Raw genomic sequence first — 16569 nt, 5'->3', positions numbered from 1 at the left:
TCTTTCTTTTGTTTAGCTGGGGAAGGAATATGAGAAATAAACTGAAACCTAGATTGAAGGTCTGAAGTAGTTCATAGGCTGCTTGAACTGGCCTTCAGTACTGTGATGAATTTGATGCTAAATACTTTTGGTATATGCGTTTCCTTCTAGTATCTTCCAAGTACAGCATGGACAGCTGGGTCAAAGAGTGCACATTGTTTTCTAACAGTTATGTGCTATGAAGCACACAATGTTGTCTATTCATGATGGAAAATACAGGTTGTGTTAGATCTAAATCTATTCTGCAGTTCTACTACACAATGCCTTTACCCAACAAAAGACTTGTTAAGAGATTCAACTGTCATCATAGTTGTAACATAGAGCAAATTCTGCTGACCTTACTCAGGGAAGCTGTTGGCTGTGCTGAAGACAAGATAGATGGTTGCTTCAGGGAATGTTTCTTTTATTACAAATGCTCATTTGAGTAGGAATATGTCTAGCTGTATGAGTCACCTCCTTCTCGATTGCTGCATGAGATACCAAGAAGTGATTTTTACGTAGGGAGTTTCAAAGACAAGGCAGAGGCTGAAAAATACATCTCCAGCCATCTTGTAGTGTTTTCATTCTCCAGTAGGAGCATTATATGGCATATGTAGCATGATTAAAAAAGAATTATCCTCCATTGTTTTCTTTTTCTTGAAAACTGTGATGAAATGCTTTTTCCTTTTCCTTTTTTTTTTTTTAACAATAGCATGTGCTGCTTGATATACAAAACCAGTCTCACAACAGCAAAATGTAGTAAATCATAATAAAATGGCTCTGTTTAATGTAAGTCAGAAACTTAGAGTAAACCGCAAAAATTAGAGCGGACATCTCTAATCTGTGGCTCTTCAGTAGCTGGATCGACTCGTTCCTGGTTTAGAGGACAAGGATCATCATCTGAGTGCTGGTTGCCATGGAGACTCCCATAGCTTTTGGAATCATAAGTTTTGCCTGAAAGGAAACACTCCTTCAGCATGAGTTTTTAATGACCATAGAGGTTTCTGTTTGTCAGCACACTGTATAGCAGATTATCTACTATGTTAACTACTACCTGAGCAGGTAGGAAGGAAGGGAGTAAAATATTTTCTTGTAATCAGTGAGAACATTTTAAATCTGTATAAAATCCTAAAATATTTATGTAAATAGCATTGTAAGGCCTGTTGGTATAGATTAGACTGTTATGGCATCAAATCTATTATCTTTCAGTATCAGCTACCTCAAAGGAGAGTGAACTTTGTAGAGCATGGGCATGGCAATAAATCTTTCTAACCCTGCAGGAGACTGGCGTGAGGACTGACAGGCTGCATAACCAAGGAGGTCTCTCTCCCTCAGGCTTGAGTCTACAGGGCCTTCCCCATATCTACAAATAATAAAGGCAGATTTTCTAGGAAAAGATGTGAACATGAACAATTGGGTCTGCCCACATGAAGAACTGCCTGTTTATCAGTTCTGTTTGCATTACCAGGAGGACTCTGGGGTTCGACAGCTGTGTCAGCTTCTTTCTTTTAATGCAAGTGTAAGACCAAGGACTGGTCTGAAGGTGAATTTGTTTGGCTCTAAATGATGCACAGGATGGTTAATTTAACCAACATGGATACATTGGTGTGAATTGCTGGCTTGAGTAAAATAATGGTTATTCAGAAGAGGAATATAGTGAAGCTTCAAGATCAAGCCTCAGTTACTTCCTAGTTATGTTATCTTTTCTAGGTGTTAACTAAGTAACTACCTGTTAAATCTGCAATTTTTGCTTGATTTCTTCTTTTGAGGCTGTTTTGTGCATCTGTGGGACCATCAGTATACTTCACTGCAATGGCTGGTGGCTGGTCCTTCTCTGGCTGAGCCTGCATAACTGAAAGAACAACAGAAAAGGTATTTAATTGAATTGTATTAACATTTATTTGTTCAAGGAGGAAAAGATATGTCAGGTTGACTCTACCTGGCTGATGAGAACTTGGCATTGTTTCAATTCTGCCCTCTTCAAAGGACTGAACGGATTCATGACCAGAATCTGACTCTTTCACTGGTCTTCCCATAATCTCATCCTCAGTCGCAGTTTTATTCCTAATTAGGAAATAGGTATGCATTCTCCCTTTGCCTTTCACGTCTATTTCTCCTCTTTCAGTTATCTCAAAATTCTTGTCTTTTAGGCATCTAAAATATCAGAAGCAAAAATTATACTAGAGTTTTAGAAGAGCTATTATAATCTAAGCAATAAAATCAGAACAGGTAGGGAGAAACAACAGTATTGACCATGAAAAACTGAGAGGATTTGTTCCAACTGTTTATTCAAACCTGCTTTGCTTTTATAAAGTTTTACGCATACAGCCTGATCCAAAACCAGTGGATAAAATACAGTCAAATACTTCAGTATGGTAGAAGCTTCTTATCGACCAGTAAATAGAAATTAACAATTAAGGCAGCCAATATCAGTTGGACAAAATTACATCTAGTCATTTCATCTTAGAAGGCAATCGGGTTGGTCAAGCACGATTTACCCTTGGTAAACCCATGCTGGCTATTGCTCATCGCCGCCTTCTTCATTTGCCCAAAAAAGGCTGATATTGAAAGAATCAGAACAAATAAAACTCTTTGCCAACACTGATTTTCTTTATAAGTATGCTGCACAAATCAGTGACAGAAGACAGCATCATCTATATCTGAAAGCTGCAGCTGTCCAAGGCAGTGTGTTTTAGCACAGCTTTTAACAGAAAAAGATTACATCACAGCTACTCACTGATAGGCACTGGGGCTTAGATGAATTTTACTGGGGACACCATGACTCTCCATCCGGGAAGCTGTATTCACTGTGTCTCCAAATAAGCAATAACGAGGCATCTTTTCTCCAACAACTCCAGCCAGGACAGGACCTGAATGGATCCCAACTCTAATCTTTACAGAGACAAAACATCAGACTTGTTATTTAACATTATTCTTAATGTTCTCCAGTCACCTAAAAGTTCATCCTAACACGACACTGGGCACCACTAAAACACCAAATATCCCCTGAGAGAGGCTCTTCGTGAAAAATGCACCCGTGTGGGCCTTGCCCAAGGTCACAGAGGAGTCAAAAGGAGTTCTTTAAAGTCCTACTGCAATACGTTAACCAGAAGCCCGACCCGCAGAGCAAACAATCCCGCATATATCTTTGTGTTAACAACTTACTTGGATAGGATTCCCAGAAATGGGGTTCTTTACTTCTTTTGCGGCTATTATCATCCCCAAGGCAAAGTTAGCAACCCGGTCTGCATGAGAGGATACGGGTACAGGGACCCCACCGACTACCATATAGGCATCTCCAATCGTCTCCACCTTTAATTGTGAGGGAAACACATATGAGTATGCCATCTGTATCCTGCTCAGGTTAGCGCTTTGCTGCCTGTGGCTCTCCTTACCTGTAGCTACTCCCTCTTCCTTCTAAAAGATGTTCATAATCACCGAGAAGCTCTGGTGTGTGTGGTTTTCCTTGAGCCGGGGAGCTGATCCTTAACCCCACATGAAAAACGTCAATGTATTCGGTCCCTGCTTAGCTGACCCACTTGAGCTATCGGTGTGAGAGGCCCTAAGGAGTTGGGGATGCTGTGCAAGCATCAAATTTCTTGCCTGCCACTTAACCAGGGCAGACCTATATGCAAAGGACCATCCCCAAGCACAGACTCCTGAGCCAGGAGGTAATCGGAGAGCTCAATGCTATTAATGAGTTCTCTCCAATTCACAGGTGGTGTTAAAGCATATTTCTTAAAAAAAAAAAATCATAATAAATCAAGGGCATCTGTTCACTGGTGATTATTATTAAGTGGTTCACATAAAAGTTAAGACTCTCTAAGGTTAGGATGTCAGTGACTGCAAAGTGTGAACTAAACTATTTGTGAATATCCTTCCTTAAAATCAGCTGTTTTCCCATAACGTGCTGCAGCGTGTTTGAGTCAAATTCTGAAGGGTTAGCGCTCCTTCAGGCAGCCAGGCTCCTTGCAATGAATGGCACGGCACCTGAGAAATGCTTGGGGATTCGGCCCAATAACTAGGGGTTATACTGGGAACAGAATAGGCCTGCTTTAAACAGGGCATTCTCTAGTGTTTAAAATTCACTGTACAAGACTGTTACACAGCACGGAAATTTTCTAAACTGCTCTTATGAGGCTTCATTGTTACATTCACCATCAGTAAATGAGAGATTAGTTTAAATTGGATTTACTGGATTTCTTAAAAAAATGAACACCAGTAAGAGAGCGGGAACAACATTCAGTCTTTGGATTGTTCATTAATATAAAGACTTAAAACAGTTCAGCACGTTAGTCTTGCAAAATGTGTTCCTGTACACATCATCTATCGAAAATAGCCTAGAGCATAGTAATGCCAGTAATCTTCTATAACAACTTAAAAATAACTGTAAAAAGCTACTAATGCAAATAGATATTCTAATTATTTTTAGGCTGCGGTGGGAGATCTAATTTAATGAGATTTATTCATAACTTCAGACATTTATAAGCTCGGACCAAGTTTCTTTGATCAATTTCAATATTTCATTTCTTTCCAGAATCCCTGAAAAAGTAATCTTGTCCTCCCGCTCTGTACCCTAATAACCTCCTTCCATATTAATGGGAGTTATATACAGGCGTCAAAAGGAGATTTATTGTAGTGACAGATAATTTACTCATGATGTATGATTTAGATAGAACGGGATGCTAATTTACCCTTAAATCTCTGTGCCAAATCCTGGATGCTTCAATTATTGAATAGTTTCCTTGCCAAGGTAGAAACTCTCCTCAGTTTCCAGTACAAATTTCCCAGTACAAATTGTTGCAGCATGAACTGCAAGTCTTGCCCGAGCAAGGAATGAATGAGATCTGGATTTCACCCTTTACTATTTCTGCCTACCTAAATATTTAATATGTTGGGCACATATACAAATTTAGGACCTGCTCTTCTGCTGCTCAAATCCGGGTAGCTCTGGAGCTATGACACTAATTTTTTTTTATGTCAGCCGGGGCTCTGATCCTTCTAGCAAAGGATCACACATTACAGTGTAGATATAATCAATCCTGTTTGGGTCCAGGAGGCAGATCTATGTGATCGTCTAAATCTTCATGAATCAAAACAAAGTTTATATGCTAACTGGGTGTTGTTTATAAGGCTATTTTCCACCAAAGGAATGGTACAGTGACCTATTTTACAACAGGTTGGACTAAAGGAGCAAAGAAAATTAGTCAAATTGGTTCATAAACTAGCATATCTTGTTGTGTTGGGTGGGCTTTGAGAGAAGAAAGAGAGAGAGAGATGTAGCAAAGAACTGCCATCCTGATACTAGTGTTATGAAAAGAGACTCTAGCCCATGCTAGAAGTCACGTTCCTTTTCCAATCTTTTAAACACATTTAATCACACCTCTGCATGTTTGTTAGTTTCCATAGCAAAATCACATGCCATCCCTTTAATTAAACACGAAATAAAAAGAAAAGCAAGTATTTAGTTTCTCTGTGCGGCCACTACAAACAGGCAACACTTTACAGTTTCTCCAAAAGCTGTGGAAGTGGGACGGAGAGTAAGTGCAGCAAAACAAAACAACCTGTTTCCAGACTGCATCTACAGCCTTTATCAATCAGTACATACCTTGTACACATTATTCACTGTAGTCAGTCTGTCAAATAGTAGGTACATCGAATTCAACATGAAGACTATCTGAATAGGCTCACATTCGGCACAAATGTTGGTAAAGGTCACAACATCGCTGAACAGTATGGTGCACTCTTCGAACTCTCCTGTAAGCAGAAAGGCCAGAAGTAAGTAATTGTAACAGCCGGGCAATCATGACATCTGTTTGAGATTTGTTTGTGAAGACTTCTTTCTTGTCATTCTTTTAGGACACATGACTATTCAGTTGTAATAGTCGCACATGGATGTGGATGGAGAGATGTTGATATAAGAGAGTATCAAATATGAGCATCATAGCACATCTTGAAAAATTAAGACATCTGATGCATGCATATGTCTGTCCACATTCAGGACACCCTCAGCTGTTTATCCGCAACTTCACAGGGACTTCCTGAGGGGGGCTAAAGCATATTCTTAGATGCTATCCTTAAGGTAGATGTTTTCTGGAATCACAATGACACTAGGTTTATAGATAGCACAGAAGAACTAAGAATTTTCTAGGAAAGACCAATTTCTTTAGTTCTTTTATTTTTGAGCCCTCATTTCCCTGTATATCCAGGTCAAAAACAAAAGCTCGGTTTGCTGCTGAAACACTGAGTTTTGTTCCCTGAATAAGCAGCTGCTACCACCTTTAAGCTCCTAGGAATCAATAGTGGCAAACAGCTTCCAAAGCTCTGATTGGCAGAATAGCCTAAGTTTTGTTATCAGCAACATTAAGGGACACTGGTCCTGCTCTCTGCTACCTGTGACTGTCACCAAGTAGCGATTCTACTCCAGGGCAGGTGACGATGGCCAGGCTGTACCACTGCCCCCATCTCCTTAACACCGTCACACCTGGTGCATGAATCGTGCAGCATGAGAGAATCCTGTCCATTCACCTGCTTCAACTCGCTTCCCCTCCTTTAGCTGGTTGGCCACGTGCTGAGGAAGCATGGAGTAGAGCAGAGTTTCAGTCTTTTTCTTTTCTTCTTCCAGGTTCTTCGAGAGTATCCGCAGCTCTTCCTTCTTCCTCTCCAGCTGGTTCGAGAGCTCCATCTCTGCCAGTCGCTGCTGATTGAGCAGAATCAAATCCCTGGTCACGTCATGGGGGGCAATGTCTGCAATATGCATCTGTCGCTCTTCCAGCTCATATAAAGAGCGAAGCAAAGGGGAGCAGAGGTAGAGCATGCACTGCAGGGACTCCATCCAGATCATCTGGCCTGTTTAAAACAGTTATTGGTGAGCGCATTCAGCAGCCTGGACTTTCACATGACGCTCAGTATTGCTGCTGTTCATGTTAATGGATCAGTTCTAAGAACAGTGGCTTTTCCTACGGTCATGGTCATCAGAGGAATTAATCTGTTTCCTGTAACTACAGGTGGACTTGTCTGGATGAGGTGTACTGGGCAAATAAAAAGATTTCAGAATGATAAAGCAAAACATTTAAAGTTAAATTTCACAGTGGGTGAAATGTGGCCCCAGTGAAGCCAATGGCAAAACTTCCCTTCTGTGGAATCTGAGCTTTCAATCACTATGATCATACAAATAAGCAGGTATAAAAATGCCTGACAGGCATAGGGAATTTTTGGCATGGGGTTGTGTTTTGTTTGGGTTTTTTTTTTTTGGGGGGGGGGGGAATGTTCTTTTTGGATTTGATTTTTCTTTATTTGCTTCATAAGTATCCTTGGTTTCTGAACAGCAGTCTAGGAATTCCTACTTCTTTCTTCCTCTCCTATCCTACTCCTGGGGAAATTAGATGAACAGCTTGAAAATTAATAGGCTTGTGACATAATAGACACCCTGGGAATTAAACCTGAGTGAAGAAGAGGAAGTAGAATTTTACCTCTGACTGTTTGAAGTTCCTTGTTTTAGTAACATCACTTTTATTCAAAGTCCCCTAAACTCTCAATTTTTTCTGAAACTAGGGAATACCAGATTTGACAATCATCATGTAAAAGAGAGAAGAGGAAAATCAGGTCATATTATATAGTTCAGAGAAGTAAAATTGAAGTAAAAAAAAACCTTTTAAGACAAATGTCATTACAGTTAATTATATGAAGCAGAGAATCATTCCATACTCATTCCTTTCAATAAAAATAAAGCAAATAAAATCTCTTTATAGCTACAATAATTTTAACTGGTAAACTCCTCTGTAGCATTAGAGAGGGAAAAGGAGATGGAAGTCAGAATCTGAAAACATGACTACAAAAAATAAAAGCCTGGTTAACTAATGTATTTTCTTACCCTCATTTGAAAACCAGCCAGTAGCAAGTTACTCCCCTCAAAGGTATAAATTAAGATTTGAATAATGTATTCACATTTTTGAAATCAAAATGCATGGACTCATAGGGAAAGACAATGCTTTTCTCCAGCTGTAGAAATTTTATCACAAATTTGTGTTTAATACTTCTTCCCTCCCCCTTGCCACCCCTTCACCCAGCAGAACTGGAACTGCTTGCTGGCAGGAGTGATGCATTTTATTGTGTATTGCTGGATTGCTCACCCAGTGCTTTTTCTTTATGTGCCAAAGATGTTATCCAAGGTCTGTGAAATGGTGTTGCCTGTGCTAGCTGGCTGGTTTTAAAATGTTGTTCCAAGCACAAATACATGACTTCTTCATCAAAGATAACCCTTAGCAATGCAAAGAAGTGATTCTATTTCAGGTGCATATGCTGATTTCGAGTTATGGGGAGGTAAGACCTGGACAGTTACTTTTACACAGCCCAGTGCACCTTCATGCTTACCCTGGTGGTTCCAGTAGCAAAAGCTAGCTCTGCGGGTGACCTGGTCTTCCTCCACCTTCCACTGGTTCCCAGTGAAACAGAAGGCCTTGGCTGGGTACAGGGGAGATCCATCGGACAACTGGCTGTGGGATTCCCACCCAAAACCAGGGGCAATGCAGTCATGCTGTAGAGATTGCCCCAGCCTAGTGGCTTAAATTATTTCTTTGGTTCTAACCTCTGCAAATACTAACACACAGGGCAGCATTATGGGGGACGCTCTCATAGGTTTTCTGGGAAATCAGCATGACAGGGTGCCTCTCTGAAGTGCCTGCATACAAGTGCACGCAGCATGGGAAACGAGCAGGAGGCAGCAGAGGTCTGTGTGCAGTTGCAGGACCATGATCTCTTTTGGATCAGAGAAATGTGGCAGGTGACTCAAGTGACCGGAGTACCGCAACGGACGGATACAAGCTCTTTAGGAAGGACAGGCTGCAAAGGCAAGGAGGAGATGGAATTGTCTTTTGTGTGAGACAGCAGTGGGAATGCATGGAGCTCTGCCTAGGGAAAGACGATGAGGCAGTTGAGAGTTTATGAGTTAGGATTAGAGCACAGGCCAATGTGGGCAATGCTATGGCAGGTGTCTACTACAGACCACCTGATCAGGAAGAAAAAGTAGATGTGGCCTTCTTAAGAAAACTGGAAAAAGCCTCACGTTCACGGGGGACTTGAACCAGCCCAGTATCTGCTGAAAGGACAACACAGCACAAGCAAGCTAGAAGATTTCTGGAGTGCACTGACACATGGATACAGTTGATTTTCCTGATACAGGTGATCAAGGATCCGATCATGGGAGTGCTCTGCTGGACCAGGTACGTACCAACAAGGAAGAACTGGCTGGGGTTGTGAAGGCTGGGGGTAGCCTTGGCTGCAGGGACCATGAGATGGTAGACTTCAGGATCCTGAGAAGGGAACAAACTAAAAAGGATCACAACCCTGGACTTCAGGAGAGCAAACTTTGGCCTGTTTGAGGATTTGTCTGGAAGAATCCTATGGGATATGGTCCTGGAAAGAAGAGGAGTCCATGAGAGCTGGTTGATTATTCTGTGAGTAGCCAAGGCTAGAGGTGGCTCAGAAAACAATCTAATCCTCCCTTGGCCTTGCCCCCATTACTCGGGAAACCTGCAAAGATGTGGGTTTTGCAGCATTAGAAAAACACTGTATTTCCAAGCCTTTCAAATGGGAATGTTGTTATTTCTGACTGAAAGCCTTCAGTATCTGGTGAGTAATATCAGAATTTGTCTATGACCACCTTAAGGTAGTGTTTCTATAAACAGAACCATCTAATCTTCTCCTCACTGCATGAAGACAAGGCCATTTACAGGACTTGTATGAAGCTAGAAGTCCATAGAAATGCATTACTTCAAATCCAGTATTATTCTTGATTTAATATGAACACTTATGTTATTGAAAACAGTGAAGTACCTCTCAGCTCTAGCATTGGCCGTTGTTTCCATGACTCTGGCATCATCTCCTTTCTAGTCTGGAAAACAAATTGGCTGTTGATAAATTTCTGAATGCTAGAGATGGTGAAGGGTACTTCTGGGTGAATGATACTGAAATAGTGATCCAGGCAGATGCCCATGGTCTGAAGGCCAGGAACAATCTTCTGAATGCTCACCCCAGCTTGCTTCACTTTGAGCTTAAAAAGAAAATGTGGACAATGTGTTACAATTCATAGCCTGTTTGGGTTCAGGCCAAGTTATAGTTGATCACTGTTTATACAGGTACTAAAGGCTGAAACAGCCACCAGCCTTGCTGTACTACATGGCTTATTTTTGAGCAATGTTTCTGTCTTATATTACCTCAAAGCTCTGAATGAGGGTCCTTCATAGCAAGACACAGCCTGCAGGTAGGAATCTTATTATCCAAATGCTCTTCACTATCAATTCTTTAAAAAAAAAAAAAAAAATCTGCTCCTTATTCTTGGTTACGTTTGTGTAGGCCTAATGTAACACTGCTGATCCTGCCACAGTTAAATACAGTACCGAAGGAAGAAGACGCAAGTACATTGTTTTGTGGCAATATGCTGCAGGGTGATAATGTAGGGGGTAATTTTCAGCATGCTTGCTACTGGTCTAGCAAAAAATGGTTCAGGTTCATCAAGCTCTCTCATTCTTTTCCATCATCTCACTCCTCCCTATGGAGTATCAATGTCACAGCAATTCTAGAAAAAAAGTACAGAGAATTTGTATTGCGTTTCAGGGTTGCTGCACTATCTCCCCTCTTCCTTGTTTGGCAACAGTGTCAGATCATGCAGGATTGTGTATGAAAAAATTGGTAGTTTACTATTTATGCTATAACTGCAGATTATCTAGGGGAAAGAAAGTGGAGAAAGGAGACAGTAGCGCACACAACAGAGAAGTGTCAACAGTCAACACAGAGGAAAATAACTACATGGTTTAAGCAAATTTAATGCCCTTACCGCATGCTTTCCCTACCTCTTTGTCAAAAACCATATGAAAAGGAAGTCCATTGCAAAATGTTTTTGGGTCAATCCAGAGACTCTTGGGATAAACAGGATCAAATCTTCTCAGGAGTTTACCTGTAGCAAGAAAAATGTGTAGTTTTTAATCAGGTTGCACCTCGTAAAAGTAATCAGCATCACTGTAGCACTCAGTCTGCCAGGACTCTAGATTACAATGAGGGAAGACAAAGTAAGTAATGCAGGGATCCAGAGATACACACACTTCTGTGCTAAATGCTCTGGAGTTTAATACACAGCTGATCATGCAGCCAATTTGATTCGGTTGAGAATTTAAAATTTCACCACAAAAAAAATAAAGAGCATTGAATGTGTGACATTATGTGGAAACAATGAGAATACATGAGTGACTACAGATAGTGCTGTTCTGTGAATTTATAGATATCACAGCAATATAGCACAGCTATACCCCATAAAAATGTATACAGAAGTGGTATTTAATATGCCAGCTACTTAAGAACACTTATGGAGATAAAGCACAGGAGCACGGGTTAATGTCCTCAGAAGTAGGCGTCCACTCTTATTTTTAAGTTCTGGGTTTCAGTCTCCTATACAAAGAATTTCAGTCCATAGCACAAAGATCAAAGTACTATTCTGCTTTTATTTTACTTACCCTGAGTTTTTTAAAAAGCAGTCACAATGTCTACAGAGAAGTTTATGCTTTCTAGTGAATATATATTTTTGTGATACATATCTAGAATAAAACAGGTAAAATAGTCAAAAGCACTCATCTGACCTAGGCACCTCAATCCTTTGATCTCACAGGATCAACTAGCATTCTCTGGTAACCCACAACAATCACGTGGCTGATTATTTCAAGGGATCTCTTTCCACAAATCCACCACCAGAAGGTGGCTATTACAGTCCCTCGGGTAAATGCTGTTTGGTAACAGCTGCTCAAGTCACCCAGGAGGCTTGGATGAAAAGAGAATGGTGATAAAGATTAAGAATTTAGGCCCCAACTCCTAGAGCCCAGCTCCTACTGCTTCCATGGACATCAGCATGGGTTTATCATCTTTGAAATTCAGGCTCTTCATAAGTCCTAGCGTTTTCTTAGTCTTTGTAGTGCAGTTAGAAGTTTGGTTTTTTTAAAATAACAGTATTATATTTGAAATTGATTTTTTAGAGTATATTTCTTATTCAGTGCATCTGCTCTTACAAGGCATTCAGCTTTACACTGGGTGGCATCAGGCTCAGTTTTTCACCCCTTCCAGAATCCAGACTGCAGTGTGATGTTGAGCTGGACTCTGATTCTTCCAGAGCAATCAAAAGATCCCAGGAGGAAAAACACTGGTAACCATATTTCCTATGTTCCCAGGAGGTATAAGCAGAGATTACTATATTGGCAGTAGATTTTTAGGTAGCAGAGAGTGTAATTTGGCTTTCAGAATTTTACAACGGTTGACAACTTTGGAAAAGATTAGCAGTTACTTGGTTAAAAAAACACTTTCTTAATTCATCAACTTAGACCACCTGACATGACATGGAAGTAGCAAATGTACTGTATACTGGAAACTTTTACGGAAAACTACTTTTCAGAAAAAAAAACCACTATTTATGAGACAAAAGTGACAGGTCGTGTTCCATTTAAGTATCTGTAATTAGTAAGCATGCTATTACCGGCAGGTTTTATGACTACCATGTCTAACCAAAAGTAACTTAACCAGAAATATTTTGAAAAGATGCAGAGGAAATATGAATGGTGACTTCAAAATGGATGGGGGGGTGAGAGCAGGGCTTATTGACTTCCTTATTGAAGAGACTCATAAATGATGACAAGCTCCCTCTGAACGATCTCTCACCTTTTCCTAATGCAACAATTCCTCTGATTGCTTTCCAGTGACTTTTCTTGACAGGACAAGCAGGACTTCCTCTGTCTCTAACTGTATCAGCTTTTTCAAGGTCCTGTGGAATAAATCCAAGGGGAAATTCAAGTGTATTTTATTTTAGAGATATTTTAATGATATAATGATAATGACTATTAAAATACCTCTTTATTCAGTTGGTTCTCAATTTGTTTTTCAGAGTCAGCAGGATAATGAGGTGAGGAAGAAAGTTTCTTTCTTTCTTTGTATGAAAATACAGGTTTTTGAGTGACAAGGAAAACAATATGTTCTTTTTTCCCAGTTCTTTCTTCTTCTTCTGTCTGATTGACTATTTCCATTGAAATATCAATGTTAAAAAAATCCAGGGCTGCTGCACCAATGATTCCTGAAGTACAAACAAAAGACAAAATATTGCCAAAACCAAAACCATTCCCTTTTCATATATTTTTCTGATGCCGTGTACCAGTTCAGACAATTCCTAGAGAGCCCTCAGTGGAATTTCACTGTTTCAGAACTCAATATTCCAAGTGACTCAGAAAGAAAAAAACAACATACTGCTACCTATGTTGTTTCTACTACATTGCCATGAAAAGAATACGTGTGTAGGAGATAAGCTTTAAAGTTACTATTTCTTTTGTTTCATCTGATGCCAAATGCTTGTTTTCACTGGGGAAAGCTCAGCAGAATATCTGAAGAATGTGTCCTAATAGTCATAGCTAACACTAATATGAATTTCCATTAATCTAAAAAGTGCAGGGGGTCTAAAAGGAGATATTTTCTTCAGATTACAGAGTTCCGCTATAACAATCTTCTATTTAAGTAGTTGTGGAAAATTTTCTCTTGAAAGAAAGTATTTCATGAAGATGCATGATCAGTTCTTTCATTTCTGCTTAGCTATTGGGCGCACTACTGGACAATGACAGCGACATGAAAATCTCTGTCTGAAAATCCAAGTAGTTTTGTGTTTCGATAGGAATATGAAACGAGTTTTGATAGAAGGTAAAGCTTTGATACACTTTTAATCAGAAGCATCTGTGAAAGAAATGCATATAATCATCTCTTACAGACTTGCACCTGTTTAACCCTTGCACAAGTACAATTGTAGAGCTTCTCTCAAAGTTAGAATAAAGACACTTACTCCTACAAATATCAGAGTAAAATTCAGTGTTGTGCAGAGTCCAGCAGTGGTTTTGCAAGATTGCATGCACTACAGGAAATGTCCATAATGTATTTGTAGTGTACGTCTTCAAGTTAAACACAATTTCTACTTCATTGCAATTTAAGGAGAATGAGTTCCTGAGAACTAATCAACTGTTAGACACAATATACACCATGAACTTTAATTTTCCTTCCATTATAAAAGTCTGTATTAGGAATCCTACAGCGGGAACAGACACTTACAGCCTGGGCTGTCATACTGCAAACCTTAATGAAGTCAGTGGGAGCTATAAGCGGTTGGGCAATCAGAGGACTATCAAGCTCTGTTGGTCAGATGATTGATGACTAAACTCTGCCAGGCTTCACTACCATGGTCAATCCTCATTTGAAAAGATTTTGAAACCTGAACAAAGTATATCTGCAAATATATGATTAGTTTGTCTATTTATACTGTGTTACCAGCTGATCTGTATTCTGTATTCCAGCTGATTACCTGGCACAATATGGCACAGACCTCTTCTATCCGAATAGTAATGTAAATGCATTGATCCATCTTCATTCTTTTCAACTCTAAAAGATGGTGCATTCATCTCCTGAGGAAAGAACAAACAAAAACAAAACTTTAATATCTTTTCCTGATAAGGAATACCGGTGAATTCCATTTGTACAAAAGCATCCTGTACCTTAACAAAATAAACAAGCATAAGTAATATGAGTAAGCTGAAATGAAATATGCTCACCTGTGAAGGAAAATCGACTAGGCATTAGAGCCAAAGTACTGAATAATATCTAGTACTGAGGATTACTCAGTGAAACTATTTTAACAATTGTCCCAATATATAGCAGTAATTAGTTTCAGAACACAGGAGAGCTTGTTATAGCCTCTTTTTCTATTATTATTCATGCTCCTGAGAGGCTGTTCCTTGCGTTACAAACTCTGGCAGAGTCCATTCATAGCTGCTCAGTGATTATGACTTGAACTTGCCTGGTAAGAAAGGGACAGGTAGCTGTGCAATGCATCCAGGTTCTCTATGAACTCACAGAGATTTCCACCCAGCGTTCTCAGCATGTGGTCATAGCCTGAACGTTTACAAAATTCAAAGAAATACTCTCCAAACTGCCTCAGAACCTTGTCAGCGGGAACATCTGCCAAAATAAAGATATCTTAATGAACATGAAAGGCTTGGGAGTTCTTGCAATGCTGTCAGGTGGATTAATAGTGAACGCAGAAAATTTGCAACACCGGGAGGACATTACAAGGAACACAAGAGGCTAAAATCTGGGGTGCAGCCTCAGGCTTGAATGAGGATAGTTCCTTTTTGTGGTGCGGGGACACATACCTAGCATTTTGCAGGCTTTCTCAATGAGTTGCACTGTAATATCATCTTTGTAAACTTCAAAAGTCATAAAAGTATCCTGAACTTCAGCCTGGAGTCTGCAACAGAAAAGACGGTATTCTTGCCTCAGAGATGCTGTAAATACAACATGCTTGGGTGACCCAACTGGCATTCATTATGTGTTTTTTGCTATTAACCCATTCCTTAAATTTCTTCAAGCATAATATAGGAACTCAGTACTTTCACTAATGGTTTAAGAGTGTTACTTTAATGTATTATGGCATTATGCTAAATTTTATCAAGGATTAGGGCATCATAATGTGGGGTGCTACAGGAATTAGAGCATTAGTCAGTATTCTAGTCTACTGGCTTATTGTACAATGTGGCTCTTGGGTCTCTATAGCCCTGACCAAAAATTTGCTGAAATTTTACACTGGCTTCAATGTCTATTATATTTATGTACCTTGGTCTCATTGTGTACTTCATTTGTATATCTCTATCTCCTGGAAAATTCCACAGACCTCATAAAGGAAAGGTGAAAACTGAGAAGATGATATATTTAGCTGCTTTTCTGAAGGTACTGGAATGAATTGACTTCAAATCAAGGGTGACATCTATTCAGTGTAATTACTTTCCAATATTGTCACAGTGAGCCAGTGAGCCAGTCTATTGCACAATTGTCCATAAGACAAAATGTCATCCTTAATTATGTGGTGTAACAAATAAAGCAATCGGGACAAATTAATATCATAAGATGAACTGTTAAAATGTAAAAAAGTTTTGCTTTTGCCCCCCTAGCTGCTTTTAGTAATCGCTTGAGATATACATTAGCAGCCATTCACCAGTGAGATTATAACCCTCTGCTGCTAAATTCCTGCATATTTTCTTTCAATATGCTACATTCATTGGGAACACATTACCTTAATTTCTCCCATGTTTCTTCACCATACTTTTCAACCACCAATGACTTCAGGCACGTATTTATAAATCCATACTGCAAAAGCAAATATATGAACATGGAAAGGATGTACTGATTTTTAAAATGCAGTCCAAACATACCATTTTATTGTACTTAAGATTCCACTGCTAATTTTACATTGCAAAAGAGAAAGTACCGGTGGTTGACAATCATTACATCTTTCGGTAAAAAGCGTAACCTTTTGCTCAGCATTTTGGACGTGTTGAGGAAAACAGCGCTAACGTTTCCCCCCCCCCGTTTTGCAGACGGAGGCTTGGAAAGGGGAGGTCCAGCACCCGCCGCGCCAGGCGCGCAGCGCGGCCCCGCGCAGGGCCGGGCGGGGGGCGCCGCTTTGCCCGCGGCCCCCGTTTTCTCGGT

The 16569-nt window shown here is 39.9% G+C and overlaps 1 protein-coding gene across 1 annotated transcript in view; it reads right to left on the bottom strand.

Annotated features, from left to right (window-relative positions):
• Positions 1-820: 820 nt before the first annotated feature.
• Positions 821-16569, bottom strand: part of LOC112969622 (guanylate cyclase soluble subunit beta-2-like) — a 17852-nt gene continuing 2103 nt past the window's right edge. The window contains exons 2-16 of the mRNA XM_026073081.1: positions 16154-16227; positions 15237-15331; positions 14882-15042; positions 14390-14489; positions 12903-13123; positions 12715-12817; positions 10869-10972; positions 9853-10069; positions 6547-6867; positions 5627-5775; positions 3184-3330; positions 2756-2910; positions 1958-2172; positions 1748-1870; positions 821-972 (exon numbers count right to left, since the gene is read on the bottom strand). Coding sequence (XP_025928866.1) covers positions 821-972; positions 1748-1870; positions 1958-2172; positions 2756-2910; positions 3184-3330; positions 5627-5775; positions 6547-6867; positions 9853-10069; positions 10869-10972; positions 12715-12817; positions 12903-13123; positions 14390-14489; positions 14882-15042; positions 15237-15331; positions 16154-16227 — 2337 coding nt within the window. The remainder of the gene's footprint in view (positions 973-1747; positions 1871-1957; positions 2173-2755; positions 2911-3183; positions 3331-5626; positions 5776-6546; positions 6868-9852; positions 10070-10868; positions 10973-12714; positions 12818-12902; positions 13124-14389; positions 14490-14881; positions 15043-15236; positions 15332-16153; positions 16228-16569) is intronic.

This window comes from Apteryx rowi, unplaced genomic scaffold (assembly GCF_003343035.1).
Source record: "Apteryx rowi isolate R43461 unplaced genomic scaffold, aptRow1 scaffold_36, whole genome shotgun sequence".
Classification (NCBI taxonomy): domain Eukaryota; kingdom Metazoa; phylum Chordata; class Aves; order Apterygiformes; family Apterygidae; genus Apteryx; species Apteryx rowi.
Note: the sequence above shows the minus strand (reverse complement) of the source record. Positions and strands in the feature narration are given on the sequence as shown.